The sequence below is a fragment of the Octopus bimaculoides genome, chromosome 9, assembly GCF_046866305.1.
Source record: "Octopus bimaculoides isolate indiv1 chromosome 9, ASM4686630v1, whole genome shotgun sequence".
NCBI lineage: Eukaryota > Metazoa > Mollusca > Cephalopoda > Octopoda > Octopodidae > Octopus > Octopus bimaculoides.
In genome coordinates, this window is record NC_142936.1 from 30,503,889 (window position 1) to 30,528,745 (window position 24,857).

Below are 24,857 nucleotides of genomic sequence, written 5' to 3' on the forward strand. Positions count from 1 at the left end.
ATCTCCAAAAGGCTCCTGATTGCTCCAGTAATTTGTTATTCTGGGTAACTGTCTAATACCCATAATAATATTTATGGCAAAAAATGCCCGTATTTCATCTACAGTTGCAGGAAACCACAAGCTATCTTTTTTTTCCAGCTTGTTTACATTCTGCGTAATGGTTTGTTTCCGCAGTAATCATTTCAAACAAGCATGCTGGAAAAAATAAGAAAAAGAAGTCTAAAGGTTTCGCTTCCTGAGAAAGACTATGGGTAGACCCTGTCTCTTCAGAAAAATTGTTAATAAAAACGTTTTTTTAAGTTTTTACTCCATTCTAGTGTAAAATCATCCTCGCTGTCGCCGTTGCTGCTTTCAGAATCGTTGCTTTCAGTTTCGGATACAGAAATATCCAATTCATTATCGTTCACCACGTGCTTTTGTAGCTCATTCATTCTTTTCTTCGATATCTCCATATCTTCTGTTGAAAAACCTTCAAATTTGGAATCACTGCTTGATAGCATAAAACTCCTCTCCATCTTCAAAGTTGAAAAAAATTAACGCCGCAAAAAATGTGGAAAAAAATCTTCCAAAATTCACTGAGTTCAAATATCATGCCAAACAATGTCGGATACAATAACTCAACTGTTTGCAAAGTGAAATCAGGTGTTTTAACGAATATACTAACGAGATTTGGGTTCAAATATACATTTAAATAACAATGGGTACTCTCGGCCGGGTTGGTCTTATGAACCAAAAAATTTTTGGGCCGGCTACACCCAGATTAGTAACGAAAGGGTTAAGGTGTCTCAGTTATTTCACTCAGTAACTATGTCACTCTTAATTTCTCATTGCAATGAACGGGTTATATGCGTAGTACTGTACCTCACCAAAATCTGCTATGTCTTTAGCAATCATTGTCTCACTTTGTAAGCCCTGTTTCAGATTAATATAGGCAAGATAATACCATCTAAAAGGTAACCAATAACCCCTAAGAATTTTGTTGTACTTAACATGCAGACATTGCTCAGTTGTATTTGATTGAGTATTCCTCTGTCCACTCAGAGCTAACAGAGTCTTTAAAAGTACAATAAGACTATTAGAAAAGTAGAATACCAGTCTCTTAATTGAGAAAATACAGTTTTAAGTCATATTCAACAAAAGCAGCCTTTGACTTTCATTCCATCAGACTAATAAAATAGTTACTTGTGAGACACTGTGAATTGTCAAAGACTAGGTTTCCTCAGATTCCAGATTTACCAAATTTTATATGTTGCATTTGTGGGTTGCTACTAAACAATTCTTTGTCTAATATTAATATTCCTGTTATGTTGCCTCTGGGCCAAATTGCATTTAGCAGTCTTAGATTCCAGTGCTATTCATGCAGATTTCATCTGACAAAATATCTTTCTCAATACCATAGCTGTTCTTTACTAAAGAGTTTACTTTTTAAGAGTTATTGAATTCATATCTTAGGTGATCATTGTCTTTATTTATTAATAGTTATCCTTAGAAATTCCCCCACTATTGTTATTATAGCTATAGTTTTTAGTAATAAAAAAAAACATTACATAATTGTAATTTCACACCTATTTCTCATATTGTTTCATTACTCAATTCGAGTACAGTTGAACCGCTTTAATCTGCCAACCATGGGACCTGGTGATTGCAGAACTACAGAAAATGCCGGACTGCAGAAATTGATTGCTATGACTTTAAGGAAACCTCTATATAACCATATGCTTTCAAAGACACTGCTGTATTATCAAAAGTATAAACAAGCTTGAAACATGAAATGATACAATATAATTAATGTTTCTTAATTCACATATGGCCTTCAAGCAGCAACTCTCTATAGCCAGGATTTGACCACAGCCTCCAGTAGCTTCATATAGCTTAAAGCTCTGTTCAGTGATTTTGACAGCATGACGTTACCCTCACTGTAGACACCCAAAGATTATTACAGTTTGAGGGAACTTGGTTTTCATGATATGTGGGACATCATATACCATCTGTTGTTCTGAGTGTTGTGCAACTGGTCCTGGCAGAAGTTCTTTTCATCTGGGAAGAACCAGATCATCCGTTTCTCGACAGGATGTCTCAGCTTGTTCAGGAGCTTCTTTGCCTTTGTAATGAAGTTTGCATTGGCTTTGGCTATCAGAGTTTGTCCCTTACACCTCTCGTATGAGTGGTAGCAAAGGTCTTCATTCAGGACCAGCTTCATGGTGGCTACTCCAACACTCAACTTTGCCAAAGCCCAGATTCCCTTGCTCAGATCTTCCATCACCTTGTCATGGAGTTGTTGGATAAATTCCTGTGTGCAGATAAAGTCAGAATGCCTGCTGTGTCCCTTCCTGCTGAGTAACCAATATGGACAATCAACACTGTCAACTACAACTGACAGTTCACACAGTTTCTTTATTTTTTTGAAATACATTAGTCCACTTTCAATCACATGGGGGTGGTTAGGATTCTTCCACAACATCTCCCCTTTTTGAGAATTAAACTCTATCCAGTGTTTAATATCTCTTACACTTTGGGTCTAATCCCAGTATTTCAATTCTTTTCTTTTTTCTGGTACTTGAACATGTAGTTTCAATTTGTTTGGATGTTGGTACCTCAAATGTGTCATAAAAAACTTACATGGTAATTTCATCTCTCATTTCTTCCATAAATCTTTTTAAAATTGGTTTATGTCTTTTATGTTCAAATTTCCCAAAAATCAGGGTTTTTATAACTGCACATATCCGAATTCTAAGAACCGTATTTCGTGAAAGATTTCTTTGACAAAAGTTTAGAATTCGTATATGGGCAGTAATTTTAACCAGTGGGATACCAACAATTATGCTTGTTTGGGCAAACGACCATTACGTCATATTGCCACCTTTTATGACTTGCTCTGGCACCAACTCAACTTGTCCAATAAAACAGTAGGGAACAACCATTTTACTTCTTTTTTAAAAAATTTTCTGACTCTGTATTTGAACTAGCACACAACCCCATTTCATTTTTACAAAACTTATTTATGGGTAAATCTCATAAGTCAAACAGTTACATTCAGTCAGTTCCAAAAACGTTGCTTCTATTTTTTAATACATAAGCTTTTGCTTTTAAAGTCTTACCGTGAAATATAACATTACATATAATTTCGCTTGTAAAAATTAATTTAGTTCCCAATACTCCATGAGCAGTCTTTGATGTTTTCTATTGTATAGGTTTCCCAATTTTTTCATGTGTTTTCATCAATAAAAGTAATGTTACTACCTGTACCTGACTAATTTTTACATTTGTATTATTAATTTTTACATACACAAATTTCCTTTACATACACAAATTTCCTTCGTTTATATTTCTTGTCATCAATAAATTGTTTACATGATTGTTTCTGTCCAACTGTTTTCTAGGTTTTGTTTTACAGTGTGATTTTTTATGACTTATCTTACCACACTTGAAGCATTTTCTACTTTTATAAGGAGAGTTGAATCTGTAGTGTAATTCTCCACATCCAAAACATGGGTTAATTTTTTGCTTTTCATTACTTACTTTCAGTTGCACCAATTGTATATTTGCAGAGTTTCTTACTTCAATTTGTTCCATATTGTGCCTTAGGTTTATTATTCTCTGGCATTCCTCAGATATTTCTTACAGTGTTAGTCAAAATTCGGTTACGAATTTCCATGTCTTTCTTTGCCACACAAAAATTGAGCATTTAAACATGTCTGATGTTAATTCATTAATTTTAAATCTCTTGCATTCTTTATTAATGATTTCAGCATAAGTAATAAAATCTTCGTCCTCTTTTTTTTTTTTTGTAATATTCATGCATTGCCAGCACATATTAAATAAAGAGCTTTTTTTTGCTGAATATTTTTGATAGAATATCCACTGTTTCTTCAAAATAGACTTCACCCGGCCTCTTTAGTAATATGTTATTGCAACATTTTTCATGCTCAGTTGGTGCCAACTTTCTCAACAAATGTCACAGTTTTTTTCATCTGGCCAGCCAGAGCATTCTTCTTTGAAAAATTTCCTCATACCTTCTAAAGTAAGCCGGAAAAGTAGTACCCTTATCTGAGTTATATGCAAACTCTCCGATGGAGTTTGCAACTGTATCAGATGAACAAATTCAATATATTTTCTGTTTTGCTAAGCAGCAGTTGTATTAACAGTTATTGCTGCTTCTGCAATTTCAACAACTGCTGTTATTGCTATTTCTGTCATTCAGTTGCCAAAGCTAGTAAGTCTTCCATGTTGAAACAACAATCTCTCCAGCATGTGTTCGAATATCTCATCACCAAAGATGTTATGACATGAGTTGTACACATCGGGTGTAAGAAAAGTATTATCCAAATAAATATTTGGATATGGTTTTCTAGAATAATTTTTCACAGAATTAATATGTTCACACACTCTATATTTCTCCAAACGTAGTCATGATATTAAACTAACACAGTAACGAATACGGCTGATCAACTCTGTCAACTATACCATTGTTAACTACTGACAGTTCACACAGTTTCCTTATTTTATTGAAATGCATTAGTTCACATTCAGTAATGTGGTGATCAGGATCCTTCCACAACACTAAGACTGAAAATACATGAAAAACTTTTTCATATTGCAAAATCACATGCAACAAAATAAGCTTCTCATAAATATTTTTTTTTAAATTGTCAAAAGAAAATTTCTTTTTCAAGAACTTAAAGAAGATAAGCAACTGCTATCCCATGACACTATTAATTTGTATAATTTGTTGTTAATTTCTTTTTATTTGTATGTTTTTAGGTTATCGTCTCTATGCTTTCAATGTATTGATAAGTAATCGAATTGGTTTGTTCAGAAAACTACCAGATACTCGTCCCCCCGAGTAAGTATTTCAGTATTATTGTTATATCAGGAGTTATCAATCAATATTGCATCTTCCTCATTTTAATTTCTATTTAACTTGATTTTATCTACATGGTTTAATCTTGTTTTAAATTGCTTTTATCACCATTATATAATCTGTTGTTTTATTTCATCTACATTGCATAATGAAACATCAAATTAAATTAAGTTTTGCCTCATCATCAAAAAATATTATACTTAAGTGTAAATGCATATTTACTCATAAGAGAATGAGATTGGGCAACTTTCTAACCTCATGGGTTATGTCTTGGGAGGTTACTTTATATATTGTCACATAATTTTGTATTCTATTCTCATTTATGATTAGTTCAGGACTTTGAGAGACTCACTCAACTGAACTGTTTAAAGGGACTGAAGTAGTGGTTTGCAACATCCCATGAATCATGATTTCCTCTTCACCTTGTCCACCTGAGGTGAAACTACTATCATCTTTTAGTAATTTCATTGAATATAATTTTCATTGCTTTCAAACTCTTTCTACATTGATGATCTTGGTGATGAGGTTGAATCATTTTACATTCGGAACTGTTGACAGAAGTTATCTCGTATCTACACTTACCTATATTGCTGGCTGGTACCCCAAGTATCTTTGAGGTTTTTTTTCTCTCTTCCACAAAGCCGTCTTCCACCCTTTGTGTACCTAAAAATCATTTGATTGCTGTATTATTAAGGTAACTCATTTCATATCCTGCTCCTGCACAACTCCATATCTCAGTAACCTCTTGCCAAAATATTGGATAAAAGAAGGAGAAATATCAGGAAATTCTTGAATAACTAATAAAAAAGTGGTTATTGTATTACTTTAAATAAATTATATATGCCAATGTAGAAATGTCTGCTATCTGGGAAAATTTTGAAATTATATAAAAGATTATTTATTTAAATAAGCTGTTTGTAACATAGAACCATGGAATGCCTCTCAAAAATACATCCACATTTATTTGAATTCAGGAAACTAAGGTACTAAACTCAGCACAGCAATGCATCCACCTCAGTTTCTGTGGGCGCTTAGATTAGTCAAAAGAAATCAACATTGCTATGATTTGGATTAAATCTTTGCTTTCTTTTTCTTGCATCTTCTGTTTCAGGTGTCCAAAGGAAATCCATTTACAAGTGCCACTCAAAGCAAGTGTAATTATATGTTTCTATAATGAAGCACCAACAACTTTATATCGGTCAGTTAATACTGTGATAAAAAGGTCTCCTCCAGCAATGATTCTTGAAATAATACTTGTTGATGACTTCAGCAATCAATGTAAGCAATATTTGTTCTTTTGTACTGTTGACCTTGGACTTAACTGCAGCAAAAAAATGTCATAGACTTTTTGTTCAATTCACATATTTTTCATCTCATACCCACACCAATGTGTGTGTGTGCATGCACACACATGCATATGTGCATGCATGTGTGCATGCATGCATTTGTGTGTGCGTGATGTGCTTCTGCAGAGTTTCCATCTGGCAGTGTTTCATGCACAAGGCTTTGGTCAACTTGAAGATGTGGTAGAAAATACTGTCTGAAGGTGCCACACAATGAAAAGCATGTAGTTTCAGAATTAACTTATTAACTATTCAGCCATGCTTACACACATAATGAATAGCATAACTTCTCATTGCTTCCCAGTGAAAAATTTCAGATTATATGTAGGTAAAATCTTCAAATATCTACATCACCATCATCATTATCATTTAACATCCATGTTTCATACTGACATGGGTTGGACAGTTTGACAGGAACTGATGTGGTCAAAGAATGCATTGAGATTCCATGTCTGCTTTGATATGGTTTTTCATGGATGGATGCCCTTCCTAACACCAACACTTTACAACTGGATGCTTTTTTTTCATGCCACTATTGAGGTGGCCATGCAGTTTACAGGACTACAAGCCTAGGGGTCGGTGATGGATCAGCTTCATGCTAGTGGATGAGGGAATTACTATGAGATAATTGGGGCAGAGTAGGTTCCAGCAGAGGGATCTGCATGGCTATTCAAAAACAAACATTGGGGTGGGGGAGAATGAGCAGTAGGAACTGCAAGACATTGATAATGGTGATAAGGTGCTCAGGTATCCCCATAATGCACAAGCTGTGTAGGAAAGGGTGGATGAGTGGTTTCTAAGATTGTATGGGGAAGGCTGAAAGAAGGCTGATTGGAGATCCAGAAAAGGGGGACCACAAGTAGCAGCAATAGGGAACCACAAGCAGATAAATAGATACAGTTGCTGGGGAGTGGAGAGGACAAGAGATAGACATAGTGCATGAGGAGAGTCTTTGTAATGAGTGGACAACCCAAAATATAGTGCTTCCAGAACTTAGTCTTGCTGAGGTAGGCTGGTATTTTTGAGAACCTCTTATCACAAGAACTCCCAGCCCTTTGTCATTTCATCTCTCAGGTTCAAGGTCCTAAGGTCAGCTTTCACTTCTTCATCCCATATCTTCCTCTTCTACATGTTCCAGCCACATTAAACGAACAGCACCTCTTTATACAGCTATTCTCATTCATATGCATCACATGACCATACCACCTCAATCTTCTTTATTGAACACCATATTCTTCTTTTCTTCTAGTAGCCTTGCTTGTGGGACATACGCTGAGATAAATGTCACTATTGTCTTGCCATTAGTTAGTCTTAACTTAATAATCCTATCACACACCCTGACTATCTCTATTACCTTATCTACCCTCTCTCTCAGCTAACAGTACTCCACCCCTGCTATCACTATTGCTCACTCAGAAGTGTTTGAACTGCTGTCTTCTACCCATGGGAAGTTTGGTTGAAGATCCCCTCTGTCTTACCTCTTGCACACGATGCACATCCACTCGTCTCTCCTCCAGCATCTCTACAATTTTGCTAGGCCTATTTTTCATTGTGCCTATGTTTGAAGTTGCTTCTCTAATGTTTTAGAACTTATATAAGAAGGAGGCCTATCTTCTATGGTAAAGCTACTCATTCTAGCTGCATCTGTACCAGTGGGGAATAAGAGAAGTTGTGCTATACCCGGCCAAATAGAGTATGATCCAAATGTCATAATGCAATAATGAGTAATTATTGTGATGAGAGGAGACTGTGACAACTGTTGCTAGTGCTGGCATGGACCTAGTGGCCTGATATGGGATGAGTACAGACATAGGAAATGGAGGTGGAAACTTGCTACAAACTGAGAAAAATATGAGAGAGAAAGAGGAAGACTTCCAGTATAAGTGGTTGGGGTAGCTATGAGTAGGTGCACTGCAAACATTCAGTCTTTCACCTTTCATGGAGATGAACAGCCGGTGATCTTGAAGGAGAGAGAAACAAGTGCAAGAACATTGCCATAAGGTGAAGCATTAGAATTAACATTAGTAATATAACAACATAATAATAATGGTTTCATATTTTGGTATAAGGCCAGCAATTCAATGGATTACATTGACTCCAGTGTCCAGGTGGTACTTATTTTATCGACCCCCAAAAGGATGAAATACAAGATCAACCTCAGCGGAATTTGAATTCAGAATGTAAAGATGGACCAAATGCCAGTAAGCATTTTGACCAACATGCTAATGGTTTTACCAGTTCGCCACCTTAGATAATAATAACAATAATCCTGAATACTGAGCTGAACTCCCAGAATAGAATTGAAGCTATAAACTTTTTGGTGGTAGCAGTTATCCAGTATAGTCTTAATATCATTAATTGGAATTTGAATAAACTCTAACATACGGACATAGAGACTAGGATACTGCTGACATTAAACAGGATGTATCACCCAAGACCAGACACCTGCAGGCTCTATCTCCCATGAAAGGAGGGTGGTAGAGGCCTAATCCAATTTGAAACATCCTATTAAACCATCACAACAGGACTTGAAATGCACATCCAAAGTAACACCAACTGGATGATACAACTGGTAAGCCAACACGAACAGGGTAGGAAACTGCACTCAATCTCAAAGGAGGAATATAAATACAGACAAGAGCTTAACCTAAGAACATGATGATAGTAATGAGGACACACCACCTACTAAGGCAACAAAAAGTGTAAGATAAAAGCCAAACAGGAAAACTTGAAGGAAATTTTGAGACTGGCAAGAAAAACCATTACATGAGTAATGCCCCAAAGGAGCTGGGGACCTGATGTAGATAGAAGAATCCATCAATGGTTGCAGAGCACTGGTTGAAAGTCAGAACAAAAGGATTTATCCAAGCAGTACAAAATTAGAGTCTCCTCACTCGGAACTATCAAGCTAATATCTTGCACAATGTGTAGACTCTGTAATGACAAATTTGAGAGCACTGACCACATTGTTGCCAGTTGCTCAGTCCTTGTACTGGAGCATAAGCTGTTACAATTATATTTCACAGCCTAAGAACTATTGGGTTGAGGAATAATTCGTGAGTGTTTTTTTCGAATTCATTTTAAACAAAATAACTACAACAAATTCAATTAAACCTTGGGAGAGGCATCATGCCGGTAATAAACACACGCACTGGTTCAGTCCTTTATTAATTTATAAACAGTATTTAGTTTGTTTTTTTTATTAAATCATTTCAGTGCACTCTTGCAATCTCTTCAGTAACTTGTCTCTCCACTTCCGTTTATTTTGAATGTATGATTTAGCGTTGTTTTGAAATTGTCCGGTATGAGCATGTGAGTGTGTGCATGCTCGTATGTGTGCACGCACATATGTGTTCGTGCTTATATGCAAGTATGTGCGTTCATATCAGATAAGATAGAGACTTTGGACTTGGTTTTGGTTTCCTTTCTGTTGTTTTCTGTTTTCTTCGTAAATGCATTTTTTTTTATTTACGTTCACGTTCTGTATTTTATGTGTGAACAACGTCTGCAACCATGGGTAATTGTAAGGCCTTTATCTACGTGTACTTGCTATTCAAAATTGGTTGTGTTTCCGTTATGAGGACTGACTCTTGTATTTGCCGTAACGATGCATCATCAGGGTGTCTAGACAGGATTTCTATGCTAATCCGGTTCAGTACACCACCATGTTGTTCTTTGGCATGCTGGTATCAACAAATTAATATCTTAATAATGCTGGTACAACAAATTAATATCTTAATAATACTAAAACTCTAGAGATGTTTGTGTGTACCTGAAATATCTCAGAAATAGTATATTTTATCTTAATTTTTTTTACATATTTATTTTCATACTTACTTTCGGCAGTGCAGTAAAAATTTTTGTGATATTTGAACCTCTATTTATTAATGAAAATGATTAAACACAATTTTTGTTTGTTATTTCTTGATGAAAAATAAACATGGCTTCCATGACGTCAACACACAGAATACACACACATATAAGGAATGTCATGGCATGTCAATCAATGCAAACACACATCTACTATCTGTGACATGTACACATACATAATCTTCGCGCTCTCTAAGAAAAAGAAATGTCGATTTTTTGACATACACAATATTTTAATCATTTAGAAATATTTTAACTGAATGTGATTTCAAAAATGTAAGTTGTTTGTACAGTAAGTATTTATATTTTAGCTTTCTTTTTAAACAGTCAATATTCTAATGTTTTTTAAAATTATTTTCAAGTGAATGGTAATCTTTTGCTTACCATCCGCAGTTTCTTAATTTCTGTAAAAAAAATTTATTTATTTACTTTTGTTTTAAAGTGAAAGATATATGTACGTGTATATGAAATGAACATGTGTGTGTGAAAGAAAGAGAGAGGAAGAGAAAAGAGAGAAAGAGGAAAGAGAGAGAGTGAGTGAAGAGGTGTGTTGTCATTATATGTACGTACACCAATACATATGCATACATCTTTTTTGTATGTACATGCGCATGTGTGGAAGAGAGTGAGTAACGTGCGTGTTCTCATGTATGTGTAAGTGCCATACACTCTCTCTCTCTCTCTCACACACATACACATCCATTTCATATACACATTCATACATGTTTCACTTTCTCCTCTCTTTCACTTTAAAACAAAAGTAAATAAATAAAAATTTTTAAGGAAATTAATGAACAAAACCAGCTGATCCAGATGACAGCTCTGAGAGCCAAAACGAAAGATCACCCCAAGGGAATAGCATTACAAAATTTTTTTCGAGTGCATTCAACATATCTCAGCCCCAAAGATTTGGCTGCTATTTCTAGCACACCTTGCTACCACATAACAGCTATTTGCGATAAAGGACCCAAAATACCTGTTACGTGGTACCAGGGTGTGCAAGAAATAGCAGCCAAGTCTTTCCTTTTCTGGGGAAAAGAGCCGTTTACACGTAACTTCAATGTCACATTCATTGAAAGCATACGAAATAACCTGGAAAAGAAAAAAAGCACAAACAAAATTTTGTTGCTGGGAAACTCAGACTTTCCAGGTGACCCAATGGGTCACAGGTAGTCTAGTACTCTTTGTTGTTGTTTACGACTTTCTCCCATCATTCAATAAGTTTGTCGATGCCTCAGTGATAGAAATCTCCCAGTCTTGACACAAAGAATTCATCTGACCAAGCCCTCAATTCCATGTCATTATTGAATGTTACACTGTGCAAAACGGTCAAAAGAGATGAAAATCTGACAGCACCAAGTCTGGAGAGTATGGAGGATGAGGCAGCACTTCCCATTCAAGTTCTTGAAGCGCAGCTTTGATGATAGTGATGTGAGAACAGGTGTTGTCATGTTGCAGAAGAATGCCATTTCACCTATTCAGTCTTTTTTTGCTGAATTACTTTGTTGAATTGGTGCAGTTGTTGAACGTAGAGTTCTGCATTGAGTGTTTGGTTGTGTTCAAGCAGTTCATAATGAATTATGCCTTTCCAGTACCACTATATATACATGGTCTTTCGAGGATGAAGGTCTTGTTTTGCTCATGGAGTCACTTGTTTGTCAGAGCTGAGTCATTCTTTTCGCTGTTTCATATTGACTTAAAGGCACCATTTTTCATCACCGGTGACAATGCAGTAAAGGAAATGCTGATTGTGACTATATGTTGAGCAATGTCAAGCGAGTAAACTGGCAGCGATTGTAGAGCGTTGATTTTTGCTGTTTTCACTCAAAGTGTGTGGCACTCAAGTGCTGAGTTTCTGAACCTTGCCCATTGAGTGAAGGTGGTTCACCACAGTTTATTGATCACAATCCATCTGCTCCGCCAATTCTCTGGTCGTTTGATGTGGATTTTTGTGAAGAAGTCAATTCAATCACTCTTCTTCAAACTTAACTGGTCAACTGGTATGTGATCCATCCTTGAGGTCAAAATTCCTATTTTTAAAGCATGAAAACCAACAGCAGGCAGTACTTTGAGGCATTGCTTCTTCTCCATACACAGCATAAATCTCATGAGCAGTTTTGGCAGTCTTAACACCTCTATTAAATACAAAAAATAAATGGTGTCAAAGATGTTCAGTTTTGTCCACTTGACATTCCATTTTAATGATCTGAAACTACACAAAAATCAATAAAACTAAAAAATCAAAACACAGTATCTTTAGAGCAAAAAATTCTTTTTTAAATAACATAAAACATTTTACCAATGCATTTTATTTCTGTGTGCATTTCAGTTTGAAAAAAATGCTCATGAATTATTCCTCAACCCAATAGTATGAACACCATCCACAACTAGTCACTGAGACTATGAGATGCATACAAACAGGCAAATAAATGATAACATGCCAAATATTGTCATCAAAGACCTAAAACAAAGAACATACCTGTTAATTGGTATGATGGTGCCTACTGATAGAAACATTTCAGTAAAAGAATTTGAAAAGCTATCAAAATACAAGGACCTTGAGATTGAGCCACCTAGGACATGGCAGTTAAAAACCAAAACCATCCCTGTTGTTGTGGGTGCCCTGGGAATGATCAAGAAAGGTACTGATAAATTTTTTGACCATATCCCAGGGAAACCAACAATCTATAAGCTTAGAAAAATTGTACTGGCATCAACCGCTCACCTCCTCAGGTGTGCCAGTGTCACATAAGAGAATCCGTGCTAGTTCCATGTAAAAGTGCCTGTGCTTGTGCCACATAAAAGCACCCAGCACACTCTATAAAGTGGTTGGTGTTAGGAAGGCCATCCAGCTGTAGAAACTATGTGAAAACAGACAAATGGAGCTTGGGCAGCTCTTCAGCTGGCCAGCTCCTGTCAAACTGTCCAACTCGTGCCAGCATGAAAACTAGACATTAAATGATGATGATGATTAAAATACTCTTTTATCAGAGGATATATCACAGATTTGTTTATTAATGTTTACTAGATTTTTTTAAATTATGGAGTTAAAGATAATATGTTTTAAAGTTTCATTGAATTTTTCTTTGTTTATATTTAGAATTACATCTAAGAAATTTTTAATATTGATGTTAGCAGAAACTGTAATTTTTAAGATGTACCAGATCTTCTTTATGCAGCTGACCATACTGACCTGAAAGAGATGTTTCCCAATGTGAAAGTTTTCAGAACAACAAAACGTGAAGGTTTAATCAGAGCACGTTTATTTGGAGCTTCAAAAGCTACTGGTCAGGTATTAAACATCTACACTTTTCTATAAGTTCCATTCAGAAACCACGTAAAAGGAACTTTTTACAACATATTAAAGCCTTAAGTTAACAGAATTAAACTGGACTTGGGGGATTACAATGCACCTTTATTGACAAAGACATAATATTTTCAACATATATTTTTTATTGTATTAATTTTTTTTTTTTTCAATGTAAAAGCTCATTGTGTGATTCATATTTAAAGATCAGTAATTTTAACTGGAGTATTATAGTGAGTTTCTGAATGATATCCAAATGAAATTGGAGCATACCATAAAAATGGTATACCACTGTTTATTTCCCTTTCAGAAAGGAGGAAAAAACATAGACGAATATACATACCATAAGACGAGAAATATCTATATATATCATTCTACTGTACAAATAAGTACACAATAGTGTTAAAAAGTGATTGCTACAGAATATGGATTAGTTATAGACTGTTGCAGACCACCCCTTTATTTCTCATTCTCTCTTGTTGTATTGGCATTTGTAACTTACATTCTCTTTCTTACAAGCTCTGTCTTTAACTGTGTTTTCTCCTTTGTCCTGTTAGAAAACAACATTGACATTATAGTTATTTCTTGTTTTCTCTTAGACTGCAGTGATGCAGGGGCACTACCTTAAAGAATTTTAGCCATACAAACTAACCCCAGTTCTTATTTTTCTTGTTAGGAGCTTCATAAACCCATCCACCATTGGAGCTTCTGTTTCTTTATTTTTCCCCTCTCTTTCCATTAACTACATCTCACCTTCCTCTTTCACAAGCTACTTACATTTGGCTTCTAAAGGAGAGTAGAGAGACATTACATACACACTCGTATATAATTTGAAAGTTATTTATATTTAATTAACAAAAATTTTTAATCTTCTGATTAAAAGAAACTGAATAAATTAGAATTGCAATCTTTTAAAGTTGAAGTTATTTTGCTTTACATTTTAGGTACTGATATTTCTGGATAGCCATATTGAAGTAAACGTTGGTTGGTTACCTCCACTACTATCTCCTATCGCCAAAGATCGTAAAACTGTTACCATCCCATTTGTAGACACAATCAACTGTAATACATTTGATTATACTGCGTCACCTCGGGTACGTGGCGGTTTCAACTGGGGTTTACATTACCAATGGGACCCATTACCATCAAAGTTCAACAAAGTCTCCCCTGCTGCACCAATTCCGTGTGTATAATTTTATTTATTCCCAGTCAAACTGCTTACATTATGCAATATGAAATTCCCTCTAATAGTTTTTGTTCATTTGTTTGTTTTAAATCTATTTTGCTATGCTTGCCTTACTGTGGGTAGAGTGATAGTGTAATTGTTTTTACAGTTGGATTCTTTTCCTATTGGTCAGCATATAACTGAGCAGTAGGAATAGAAACTGTTGTCAGACAAACTGAGTCGGGTTATGTTGTGCATTTAAAAAATTTTTTTTTTTTTTTTTTAGTAATCACCTTTGAAATCGTACCACATGGTCAGATTATAATTTTGACTTTGTAGCTATTGTGCCTTACCATTAAATCTTGGATTATTTGGTTATCTATTTTTTTAAAAAGTAATTTAATTCCCACCAAGAACTGTTAAAACTATTTAGAATCACAGGCATATGGCATAGTGGTTAAGAGCACAGGCTACTAACCCCAAGATTCCGAGTTCAATTCCAGGCAGTAACCTGAATAATAATAATAGTAATAATAATAATAATAATAACAATAATAATAATGATAACATTGAAAAATACCTTAGGAATGAGAACCCAGGTTCGAAATTTCCCCAAGACACCTGATGAAGGCTGGAGGGTATATCAGCCAAAACATTGTGTTAACAACAAACAAGATGAGGACAAATATCTGTCAAATGTAAATAATGTATTTAGAATCATATTTGTAATGCATATGGTGTAGCTTAATACAAAGAACATTGTTTAGAAGCATTTACTCTCTGGATATTAATATTATGATAACTCAAAAAAACACAAACTAGCAAGTGCTAGAAATATGTCTCATCTCTATAAAGTTTGCTAATATCTTTGTTTTGTTATAGGATTCCATGTGAGTCCATCCATTAGTTATTACTGTTGTCTGCCTTTGCAAACTAGGCAGATCATTAAAAAAATAAATTTCATCTTGTCATCTTTATTTTTTTCCCTTATATGTTTTGTACCAATCTTTGAATCAATATCCCTGCATTCAAACCTCCTGACTAAGATTGATAAGTCTTTCTTAGCCAGAATATTACCTGAAATTCTAGTATCTGTTCCTGACAACTAGATACATAGAATATGTTGTCCTGCACAATGAAATGTCTAATAAATTTGAACTTACAGCTCATTAGCAAGCAGTGGAATACTTACCTGATCAATAATATATTTCTGTACAGAAGAATGTTTCCTATCTTCATAAAGATAAATTCTCAGAATTAATTAACTTCTTATTTCACATGCAGAACACCAACAATGGTTGGAGGTTTGTTTGCCATTGAACGTCATTACTTTAATGAGATGGGAAAATATGATGCTGGCATGGATCTTTGGGGTGGAGAAAACTTAGAAATCTCATTTCGGGTAAGTTTTACTTGCTTAGAGTTGTTCTTGGTAAAAAACAAAGTTCATTTGAACAAGTGATGATTTGCATCAGCAAAAGTCATTTTGTAAAATTGGTAAAATTTCATAAGATAAAAAAATGTTCTCTCTCCAATAAAAAGCTTTACTTGAAATATCTATCGGGTAATTGCCCTGTAGCTTATCTGAAATTGAGAACTTGGAAGAATTAATATGCGCGAAGAGCTGATTGTAGATATCTTATTGTTGCTAATATACTATCTGGCTAACCCACTTAACTTTTTTAAATTTCCTAGTTACTTAACTGTAAATACATTGCATAAGAAATACACACAGTTTTTTTATTAGATTGTACTGCTGATCTGATAAAGAGGGTAGGGGGAGGCATAAGAACAAAAAGGGAGGTTGGATAGAGGTGGTAAGTGTGTATGGAGAAAGTTAGAAATGGCAAGGAATAGGATAGAGATCTGAATATACTGAAGGTGCAAGGTAGATAAAATATGTGTTAGGTGAAAGGTGAGCTCTACCTAACTGACATCATAGATACAATGATGAAGATGAAAACTTTTAGCAGAGACCCAGTGAAGTAAAAGGTTATGGCATATACATAATATTGATAATTCTTACAACTCCAGCTAGAATCATCAAGGCATTATTTTTGACAGGATTTTGAAAATTTATTTTTTTACTGCAGCTAAAAACCCTCTTAATTGTAAGGAATGGAAAGAAATAATTTACAGGTTTCTACTATACTGGTTTTTGTCATCAACTAGCTAACTTTATCATTAGTTTCCATTTAGTAACAGTAAAAATTATCATAGTTTTTTAATATCTGTCTTCCATACTGGCATGGGTTGGATAGTTTGATGGCGTCCGATGAGTCAGAGGATTGCATTGTACTTCAGTGTCTGTTTCAGCACAGTGTCTATGACTCAATTCCCTTCCTAGTCCCAGTCACTTTACAGAGTGTACTGGGTGTTTTTCTCATGGCATCAGCACTAGTGAGGTCACCATGTAATTCACATGACTAAGATCCCTATCAGCTGAGCAGGACCACATTATAGAGGGAAGCAGCTTTATGCTAGATGATGAAAGGTGAAAGTATGAAGAAAAGGGCCAGATCAGGTTTCTTTTTGTAAAGAGATACATGGCTGCTCACATTGTACAAAAGTGGGTGGGGGTAATCAGGGTGGAGCTGGAAAGAGAGATAAAGAGGGTAGGGGGAGGCATAAGAACAAAAAGGGAGGTTGGATAGAGGTGGTAAGTGTGTATGGAGAAAGTTAGAAATGGCAAGGAATAGGATAGAGATCTGAATATACTGAAGGTGCAAGGTAGATAAAATATGTGTTAGGTGAAAGGTAGGGCAGAGTAGATGATGACTGGTGATTGGATTGCTATAGGGATGAATGTAGTGAATGGTGGAGGAATGACCAATAATGCATATCAATTTGGGAGGTGCTGATTGTACAGATGGCTGAAGAGCAGCAGGATAGAGAGAAAGAGATGACATGTGAGCAGGTTGCAAGAGTGTGAATGGAGAGAAAGACATAGTGCATGGGGAGAGTAAGAGATATTAGGATGATATGGACAAATCACCAAGAAGTAGTTCAGTGTCCCTCTTCACTCACATTTTACACTGAAGAATGGAAGTAATTGAAGTCAATAGTGTCAATAGGGAACACTGACGGGGTCGGGGGCGTAGGAATACTTCTAGCAGAGAAATGGGTTGATAAGGTAATCGAGGTAGTTAGAGTATGTGACAGAGTACTTAAGATTAGACAAGTGCTTCATCATAGGCTAGCTACTGTCATCACAGCCTATGCCCCTCAACCGGGTCACCCGGATGGGCTGAAAGACCAATTCTATGACACCCTCTTGCAAATAGAAGGGGATATAGCATCATACAACGTGGAAGACAATTGGAGATTTCTACGGGACAACCTGCTGAGAGCCACTGACCAGATCTGTGGCTGGGGTAAAGTCCCCTCTCGACCCAGAGTAACGTGGTGGTGGAACAAGGAGGTAGACAGGGCTATCAGACAAAAGAAACAGGCTCGGAAGGACTGGAAGAACGGTGGTAGCAGGGAATTGTACCAATCTTCCAGAAGGGAAGCTAGGCGACAGGTTTATTTAGCCAGAGGGGAAGCAGATAAGAAATGATTTGCCAAAGTTCTGCGCCGTGAGGATCAAAGACTTGAGGTATTTCGTGTTGCAAGACAGTGTAGGAGAGAGAATAGTGATGTCGTAGGAGAGAAATGTGTTCGCATGGATGATGGTACGCTTGCACTAAATGAGGCTGCAAAGAAAGAGGTCTGGAGATGCCACTACGATAGATTGCTTAATAAAGAGAATGAATGGGAGAAAGAGAGTCTGCTGTATGTCGACCCAACTGATGGACCAGCTATCCGAGTTAAAAGTACCATGGTAGATAAAGCAATTAAGAGTATGAAGACAGGGAAAGTCCCCGGCCCATCAGGAGTCACTGCAGAGATGCTCAAAATATCTGGCAGTGTCGGCTATAGCCTAGTCACCTGTATTACGAACCAGGTGATACACGAAGGAGTCATACCCAATGACTGGTGTAGCAGCACCATAGTCAACTGCTACAAAGGTAAAGGTGACGCTTTAGATACAAATAATTACAGAGGCATCAAGCTGTTAGATCAGAGGCATCAAGCTGTTACGGAGAGGGTCATAGCCCAACTAATTAGGGAGCGAATCAATTTAGATGAGATGCAGTTTGGGTTCGTGCCAAGTAAAAGCATCACTGATGCCATATTTCTAGTAAGACAGCTGCAGGAGAAATACCTAGCCAAGGATAAACCTCTGTACCTGGCTTTTGTTGACATGGAGAAAGCCTTTGACAGGATCCCCCGATCCCTTATCTGGTGGTCAATGAGGAAACTTGGGATAGAAGAATGGTTAGTGAGAGCTGTGCGAGCCATGTACAGAGATGCTGTCAGTAAGGTGAGGGTTGGAAATGAATACAGTAATGAATTCCGGGTAGAGGTAGGGGTCCACCAAGGTTCCGTCCTCAGCCCCCTCCTATTTATCATAGTCCTCCAAGTGAACACAGAGGAATTCAAGACAGGTTGCCCCTGGGAGCTCCTCTATGCTGATGACGTTGCACTAATTGCAGAGTCACTATCAGAACTAGAGGAGAAGTTTCAGGTGTGGAAGCAAGGACTAGAATCGAAGGGCCTTAGAGTCAACCTAGCTAAAACCAAAATCCTAATAAGCAGGAAAGTAGATAAAACACGAACCCCTTCAGGTAGATGGCCCTGCTCAGTATGTAGGTAGTAACTCTATAAGATGTACCCAGTGCAAGCTATGGACACATAAGAGGTGCAACAATATCAAAGGCAGGTTAACTAGGAAGTTAGTTTTTGTATGTGGCAGATGTTCAGGTGCAATAAACACTGTAAACAAACAGGAAACAACTTCTGTCTCATTCCAGGGAGAAAAACTAGAGGTAGTTGATAGCTTCCGCTATCAGGGTGACCAAGTTAGTAGTGGGGGTGGGTGCGCTGAAAGTGAAGCTGCTAGAATAAGAATAGCCTGGGCAAAGTTCAGAGAGCTCTTACCTATGCTGGCGACAAAGGGACTCTCACTCAGAGTAAAAGGCAGACTGTATGACGCATGTGTACGAACAGCCATGCTACATGGCAGTGAAACATGGGCTGTGACTGCTGAGGACATGCATAAGCTCGCAAGGAATGAAGCCAGTATTCTCCGCTGGATGTGTAATGTCAGTGTGCATACCCGACAGAGTGTAAGTATCTTGAGAGAAAAGCTGAACATAAGAAGCATCAGTTGTGGTGTGTAAGAAGGGCGATTGCGCTGGTATGGAAATGTGGTGAGAATGGACGAGGATAGCTGCGTGAAAAAGTGCCACACCCTAACAGTTGAGGGAACCCATGGAAGAGGTAGGCCCAGGAAGACCTGGGCTGAGGTAGTGAGGCAAGACCTTCGAACAGTGGGCCTCACCGAGGCGATGACTTCTGACCAAGACCTTTGGAAATGTGCTGTGCGTGAGAAGACCCGGCAAGCCAAGTGAGACCTAAATCCAAGGCCTTTTGCCAGGGGTGTAGCCAGCCCACTTATGCGTACCTTTCCTACATTCGACACTAAACTCCGCTTGCGAAGACTTGTTGAGGCAAGTGAAATCGAACTAAATTCGACGACTAGCACCCGTGCCAACGTCGTCTCCTTCATTGGACACGAAACTCAGCTTGCGAAGACTTATTGGGGCAAGCGAAAGCGAAATCGGAATAGCACCTGTGCCCAGCGTCGCCTTTCTGGCACTTGTGCCCGTGACATGTGTAAGGATTTTCGAGCGAGATCGTTGCCAGTGTCCCTGGACTGTCTCTTGTGCAGGTGGCACATAAAATACACCATTTTGAGCGTGGCCGTTGCCAGTACCGCCTGACTGGCCTTCGTAGGATTTTCGAGCGAGATCGTTGCCTGGACTGGCACATAAAATACACCATTTTGAGTGTGGCCTTCATGCAGGTGACACGTAAAAGCACCCACTACACTCTCTGAGTGGTTGGCGTTAGGAAGGGCATCCAGCTGTAGAAACTCTGCCAAATCAGATTGGAGCCTGGTGTTGCCATCCGGTTTCACCAGTCCTCAGTCAAATCGTCCAACCCATGCTAGCATGGAAAGCAGACGTTAAACGATGATGATGATGATGATGATGATGTTATCACAGGAAAGATGATAAAATATGTAGTTCTATCTTCATTTGATTACAGCAGCAGAACACTGCAGTTTGTAAGTGATGGAGAGATCAGTAAAAGGGAATGAGAGAGTGGAGTAAAGATTTGATGAGGCAAAAGAACCAATTGTGTATATAGAGTTATGCTTCCAGAACTTAAGTTTTACCATGATAGGTGAGTCTTCTTGAGCACCACATATCACCAGAATTCTAAGTCTTTTGTGATATCTTTCTGTGAGATCCAAACACCTAAGGTCAGTCCTCACTACCTTATCCATGTCTTCCTGGCTCTCTCTCTTCCACAAGTTTCATACACATTTAGTGACTGGCACTTAGTTATACAGCTTTTGTCATCCATATGCATTACATAACCATACCAGTACAATCTTCTCTTTTGTACACTACATCCGATTCCTTTTATACCTTATTTTTCTCTCAATGCATTTGCATGTTATCATCCATGCATATTGGCTTTGCATATCCAGTGGAACTTGCTTGCTTCATTTCTTCCTTGTCATTACTTACTCTCTGCTTCCATAGCCCATGTCTTGCTACCATGTAGCATTGCTGTTTGTACAGCAATGCTTCAATCTGTCTTTCACTCAGAGAGAAATCTTTTGTTACCAACAGTGGTAATTGTTCTCTGAACTTTCACCAGCCTTTTATTATTCAAGAGAGTACACTTTCAGAACAACCACCTAGGTAGCAGAAGCTATCAACTACTTCTAGTGATCCACCTGGTCATTTGATAAAATTTATTATAAAATTTGCTTCATACATCTGCCACATACTAATTCGACTTTCCCTATTAACCTGCCTATGATATCACTGCACCTTTTGTGTGTTCCACACTTTCCATTGGGTACAGAATGAAATTTCTATTTATGTCATTTCTACATATTGAGCAAAGCCATTTCTCTGATAGTGGTAGTGACCCTTTCTGTTTTCCTATCATGAAAACTTTAGATTTTGCTAGGTTAACTTTGAAGCCTTTTGATTTTAGGTTTTTCTTCCACACCTCAAATTTATTTTCTAATTCTCTGAGCAATTGGAGGGACCTAAGTGAGCCACCTGCTCATTAAATTTGTCGGTATATTTATTGTTAATTTTTACCTTACTGACAGCACCTCTGCAAATGACTTATGTGGCTCTTACAAGCCATTTGTCTACCCCTGGCTTCCTCAGTGACCACCAAATCATAGAGTGAGGTACTCTGTCAAAGGCTTTCTCCAAGTCAACTACTGCTAAGTGCAGTGGCTAACTTCTAACCAAGTACTTCTCCTAAAGTTGCCTCATCAGGAAGAGGGCATCTGTGAATTACATCTCATCTAGCCTAAACACTTTCTCTAATTAATCAAGCTGTAACTCTCCATAATTTTAATGACCTGGTCCAGCAATTTGGTACTTCTGTAATTACTTCTCTCTGAGGTATGTCCTTGTAACTTGCAGCAGTTGACTATAATGCCACTATGCCTGTCATAGTGTGTGACACTTTCCTGTGCAAGCTGATTGACTAAGTAGATAACTAGGCCATATATAATGCTGCCAGGTATTTTAAGCATCTTGATACTTCTTTTTGATGCCCCAAGTGTTTTGCTGCCTTCATATCCTTAATTGCTTTATAAATCAAACGCCTGTCAACTAGAATGGTTGGTCCCTCAGTTAGGTCCATGTTAGGAAGACAGTTTTCCTATACATTCTCTAGAAAATAATAAAAACGAAGGTAGCTTGAGTTGAAATAAAGATTCATGCACAATTTTAGAATATATCTTCAGATCAAAAATTGATATGTATAATACATGCCATTCTCCTTTCTCGTTAGTTTAAACTGGAAGTTTCTTAGAGCATTTCTTATTCATGATAATGTTATTACCATATTATATGTTTAGCCCTCAGATCAACCCTGATTGAACAAACATGATCAAAGGTATTTCACTCTTGATCACACTATGTTTTTTTTTTCAGCTAGTATGTACAGAACATTATCCAGTGTGTCCTTTCTTTAATCCTTTTGTTATATTTCTGTTAAACTTCACTAACTTTGCTTTAATTTGTTTTAAAGATAAAGAATTTATCATTATAAAGCTGGTGTTTGGTACATAAATTAACATGAAATTTTGAAGGAAAGTTTTAATTTAGATCTCTTTAATACAAGGAATTTATATGATAGAAGTTAGGGCAGTCTCAAATTCAGTTTCATTTTTATATATTTTTTTCTCAGATATGGATGTGTGGTGGTCATCTTGAAATAATTCCATGTTCCCGAGTTGGACATGTTTTCCGAAATCGTCGCCCTTATTCTTCTCCAAGAGGAGAAGACAGCATGCTGAAGAATTCATTACGTGTTGCTCATGTTTGGCTGGATGACTATATTGTAAGCATTTCTAATTTAAAGAGATAATGTGTGGCATATTTTGTTGGGTTTTTTTTCTCTCTTTTGAACAAAGCTGTTACCTGAAGGTTTCAAACTTCTATGGAGTTTATCACAGTTTTCAAAAGCTGTTGTGATCTGTATTCTTCTAGAACATAGCAATTATCTTTCCTCACTTCATGAAAAACTATCAACTCTTTTTTTTTTTTTTTCAATTCTTAGTAAAGCATTTGTAAAATGTACAATGTTTCCATAACTTCCACTAAAAGTCAATACCGCATCATAGAAGCTAGTTACAGATTTGACTACAATTTCTAGCCAGTCAAGCAACCATGCTACAAAGAGCAATTAAAATCTTCCTTCAAGCACCATCTGGAATATTCAAGTGGTTCCAATAGTACTGTATTTTGCAAGTGTTCCACCCTTATTGCAGCCCCTATTTGTTCCATGTACTCCTCAGGGCTCCGACAATTATTGATACTACTACCACCTTTTTCATTGACCACAACTGCTTAACCTCCCAAACTAACCTGTCATATCTATCGACTTTTCTTTCTTCCTTATCGCATACCTTGTTGTCAGCTGGGCATGCTATATCTATGATCTAGCATTGTTTGCTTTCTTTCTCAATTAACACTAAATCTGGCTTCCTATTCTCTATCTCATGGTCACACTGAATCATAAAATCCCATAGGATCTTTGCATTATTATTTTTGATGATGCCTTTGGGTTTATGTTCGTACCACTTTTTGCTCTGTCAAGTCCATACTTGTTGCAAAGTGTTCAATGGACAATCCTTGCTATATAGTCACGACGTTTCTTATATTCTTCTTGGGCTAGTGGCGTACATTGACTGGTAATATGCCATATGGTTTCACCATTTTGTTCACAAATTCTGCACTTATCACTTTCTGATGTGTTGTCTATTCTGTATTTGATGTAATTCATTCTTAGTGCTTACTCTTGAGCAGCACAGATTAGAGCCTCCGTTTCCAGTTTTAAATCACTTTTAGTCATCCATAGCCATCTTTTTTCTCTGTCTATCTTATCTTCAACATCCCTATGAAATTGTCTATGCATTTATTTCTTTATCTACCTATTTTCAGTTTCATTCATTCTCAAGTGCTTGTACAGTGCTTTATCTTTGCAATCTTCCATTCTATGCAAGCTTGATCTTCTTACTTCCAATAATAGTGGTTCTGTGGCATTCTTTACATACCATGCTATGTTATTTTCTTCTGCTCTAACACTGTGTTTGCATCTAATCAGTCCTCTTCCCCCTCTTTTTCTTGGTATATACAATCTGTTTGTGTCACTTTTTGGGTGGAGTATCTCATATCTGGTCAGCAACTTCCTTGTCTTTCTGTCTAAGTTGTTTAGTTTGTCTACTGTCCATGTAATTACCCCTGCTCCATATCTAAGGAGTGAAACTGCCCAGGTGTTGATAGCTTCAATCTTATTCCGTCCATTTAATTTCAACTTGAGAATCAGTCTCAGTCTGCACAAGTACTCCACCTTAAATTTTTCTGTTATTTCTTTCTCCATTTCCAATATCCCCAAGTACTTATAGCCCATCTTTTCTATCTACTTCACAACCTCCCTTTACGGTATCGCTAGCCCATCCATACATTTGATTTTGCCTCTCTTCAACACTAACACACCACACTTTTTCAATCCAAACTCCATTCTGGTATCAGCACTGAAAGTATACACCATATCAACTAGGGAACTGATTTGGGATTCATCTTTACTATAAAGTTTGAGGTCATCCATGACTAACAAGTGGTTGACTTTTTCTTGGCAGCTTTTGAATACATACCC

At 37.0% G+C, this 24,857-nt stretch overlaps 2 protein-coding genes across 13 annotated transcripts in view; one reads left to right on the forward strand and one right to left on the reverse strand.

Moving 5' to 3' along the window:
• LOC106883292 (tRNA endonuclease ANKZF1) overlaps positions 1-24,857 on the reverse strand; it is a 478,270-nt gene that overhangs the window by 275,643 nt on the left and 177,770 nt on the right. The window lies entirely within an intron of this gene.
• The window catches only part of LOC106871349 (polypeptide N-acetylgalactosaminyltransferase 11), a 102,176-nt gene that overhangs the window by 21,045 nt on the left and 56,274 nt on the right, over positions 1-24,857 (forward strand). For 3 of the 8 annotated variants that reach the window (XM_089357304.1, XM_089357302.1, XM_014917752.3), the window contains exons 3-8: positions 4,762-4,843; positions 5,973-6,139; positions 13,239-13,366; positions 14,326-14,564; positions 15,831-15,948; positions 22,887-23,039. In XM_089357304.1, the coding sequence (XP_089213430.1) occupies positions 4,762-4,843; positions 5,973-6,139; positions 13,239-13,366; positions 14,326-14,564; positions 15,831-15,948; positions 22,887-23,039 (887 nt within the window). The remainder of the gene's footprint in view (positions 1-4,761; positions 4,844-5,972; positions 6,140-13,238; positions 13,367-14,325; positions 14,565-15,830; positions 15,949-22,886; positions 23,040-24,857) is intronic. The other 5 variants (XM_089357306.1, XM_089357303.1, XM_089357307.1 and 2 more) reach the window with 3 other exon arrangements.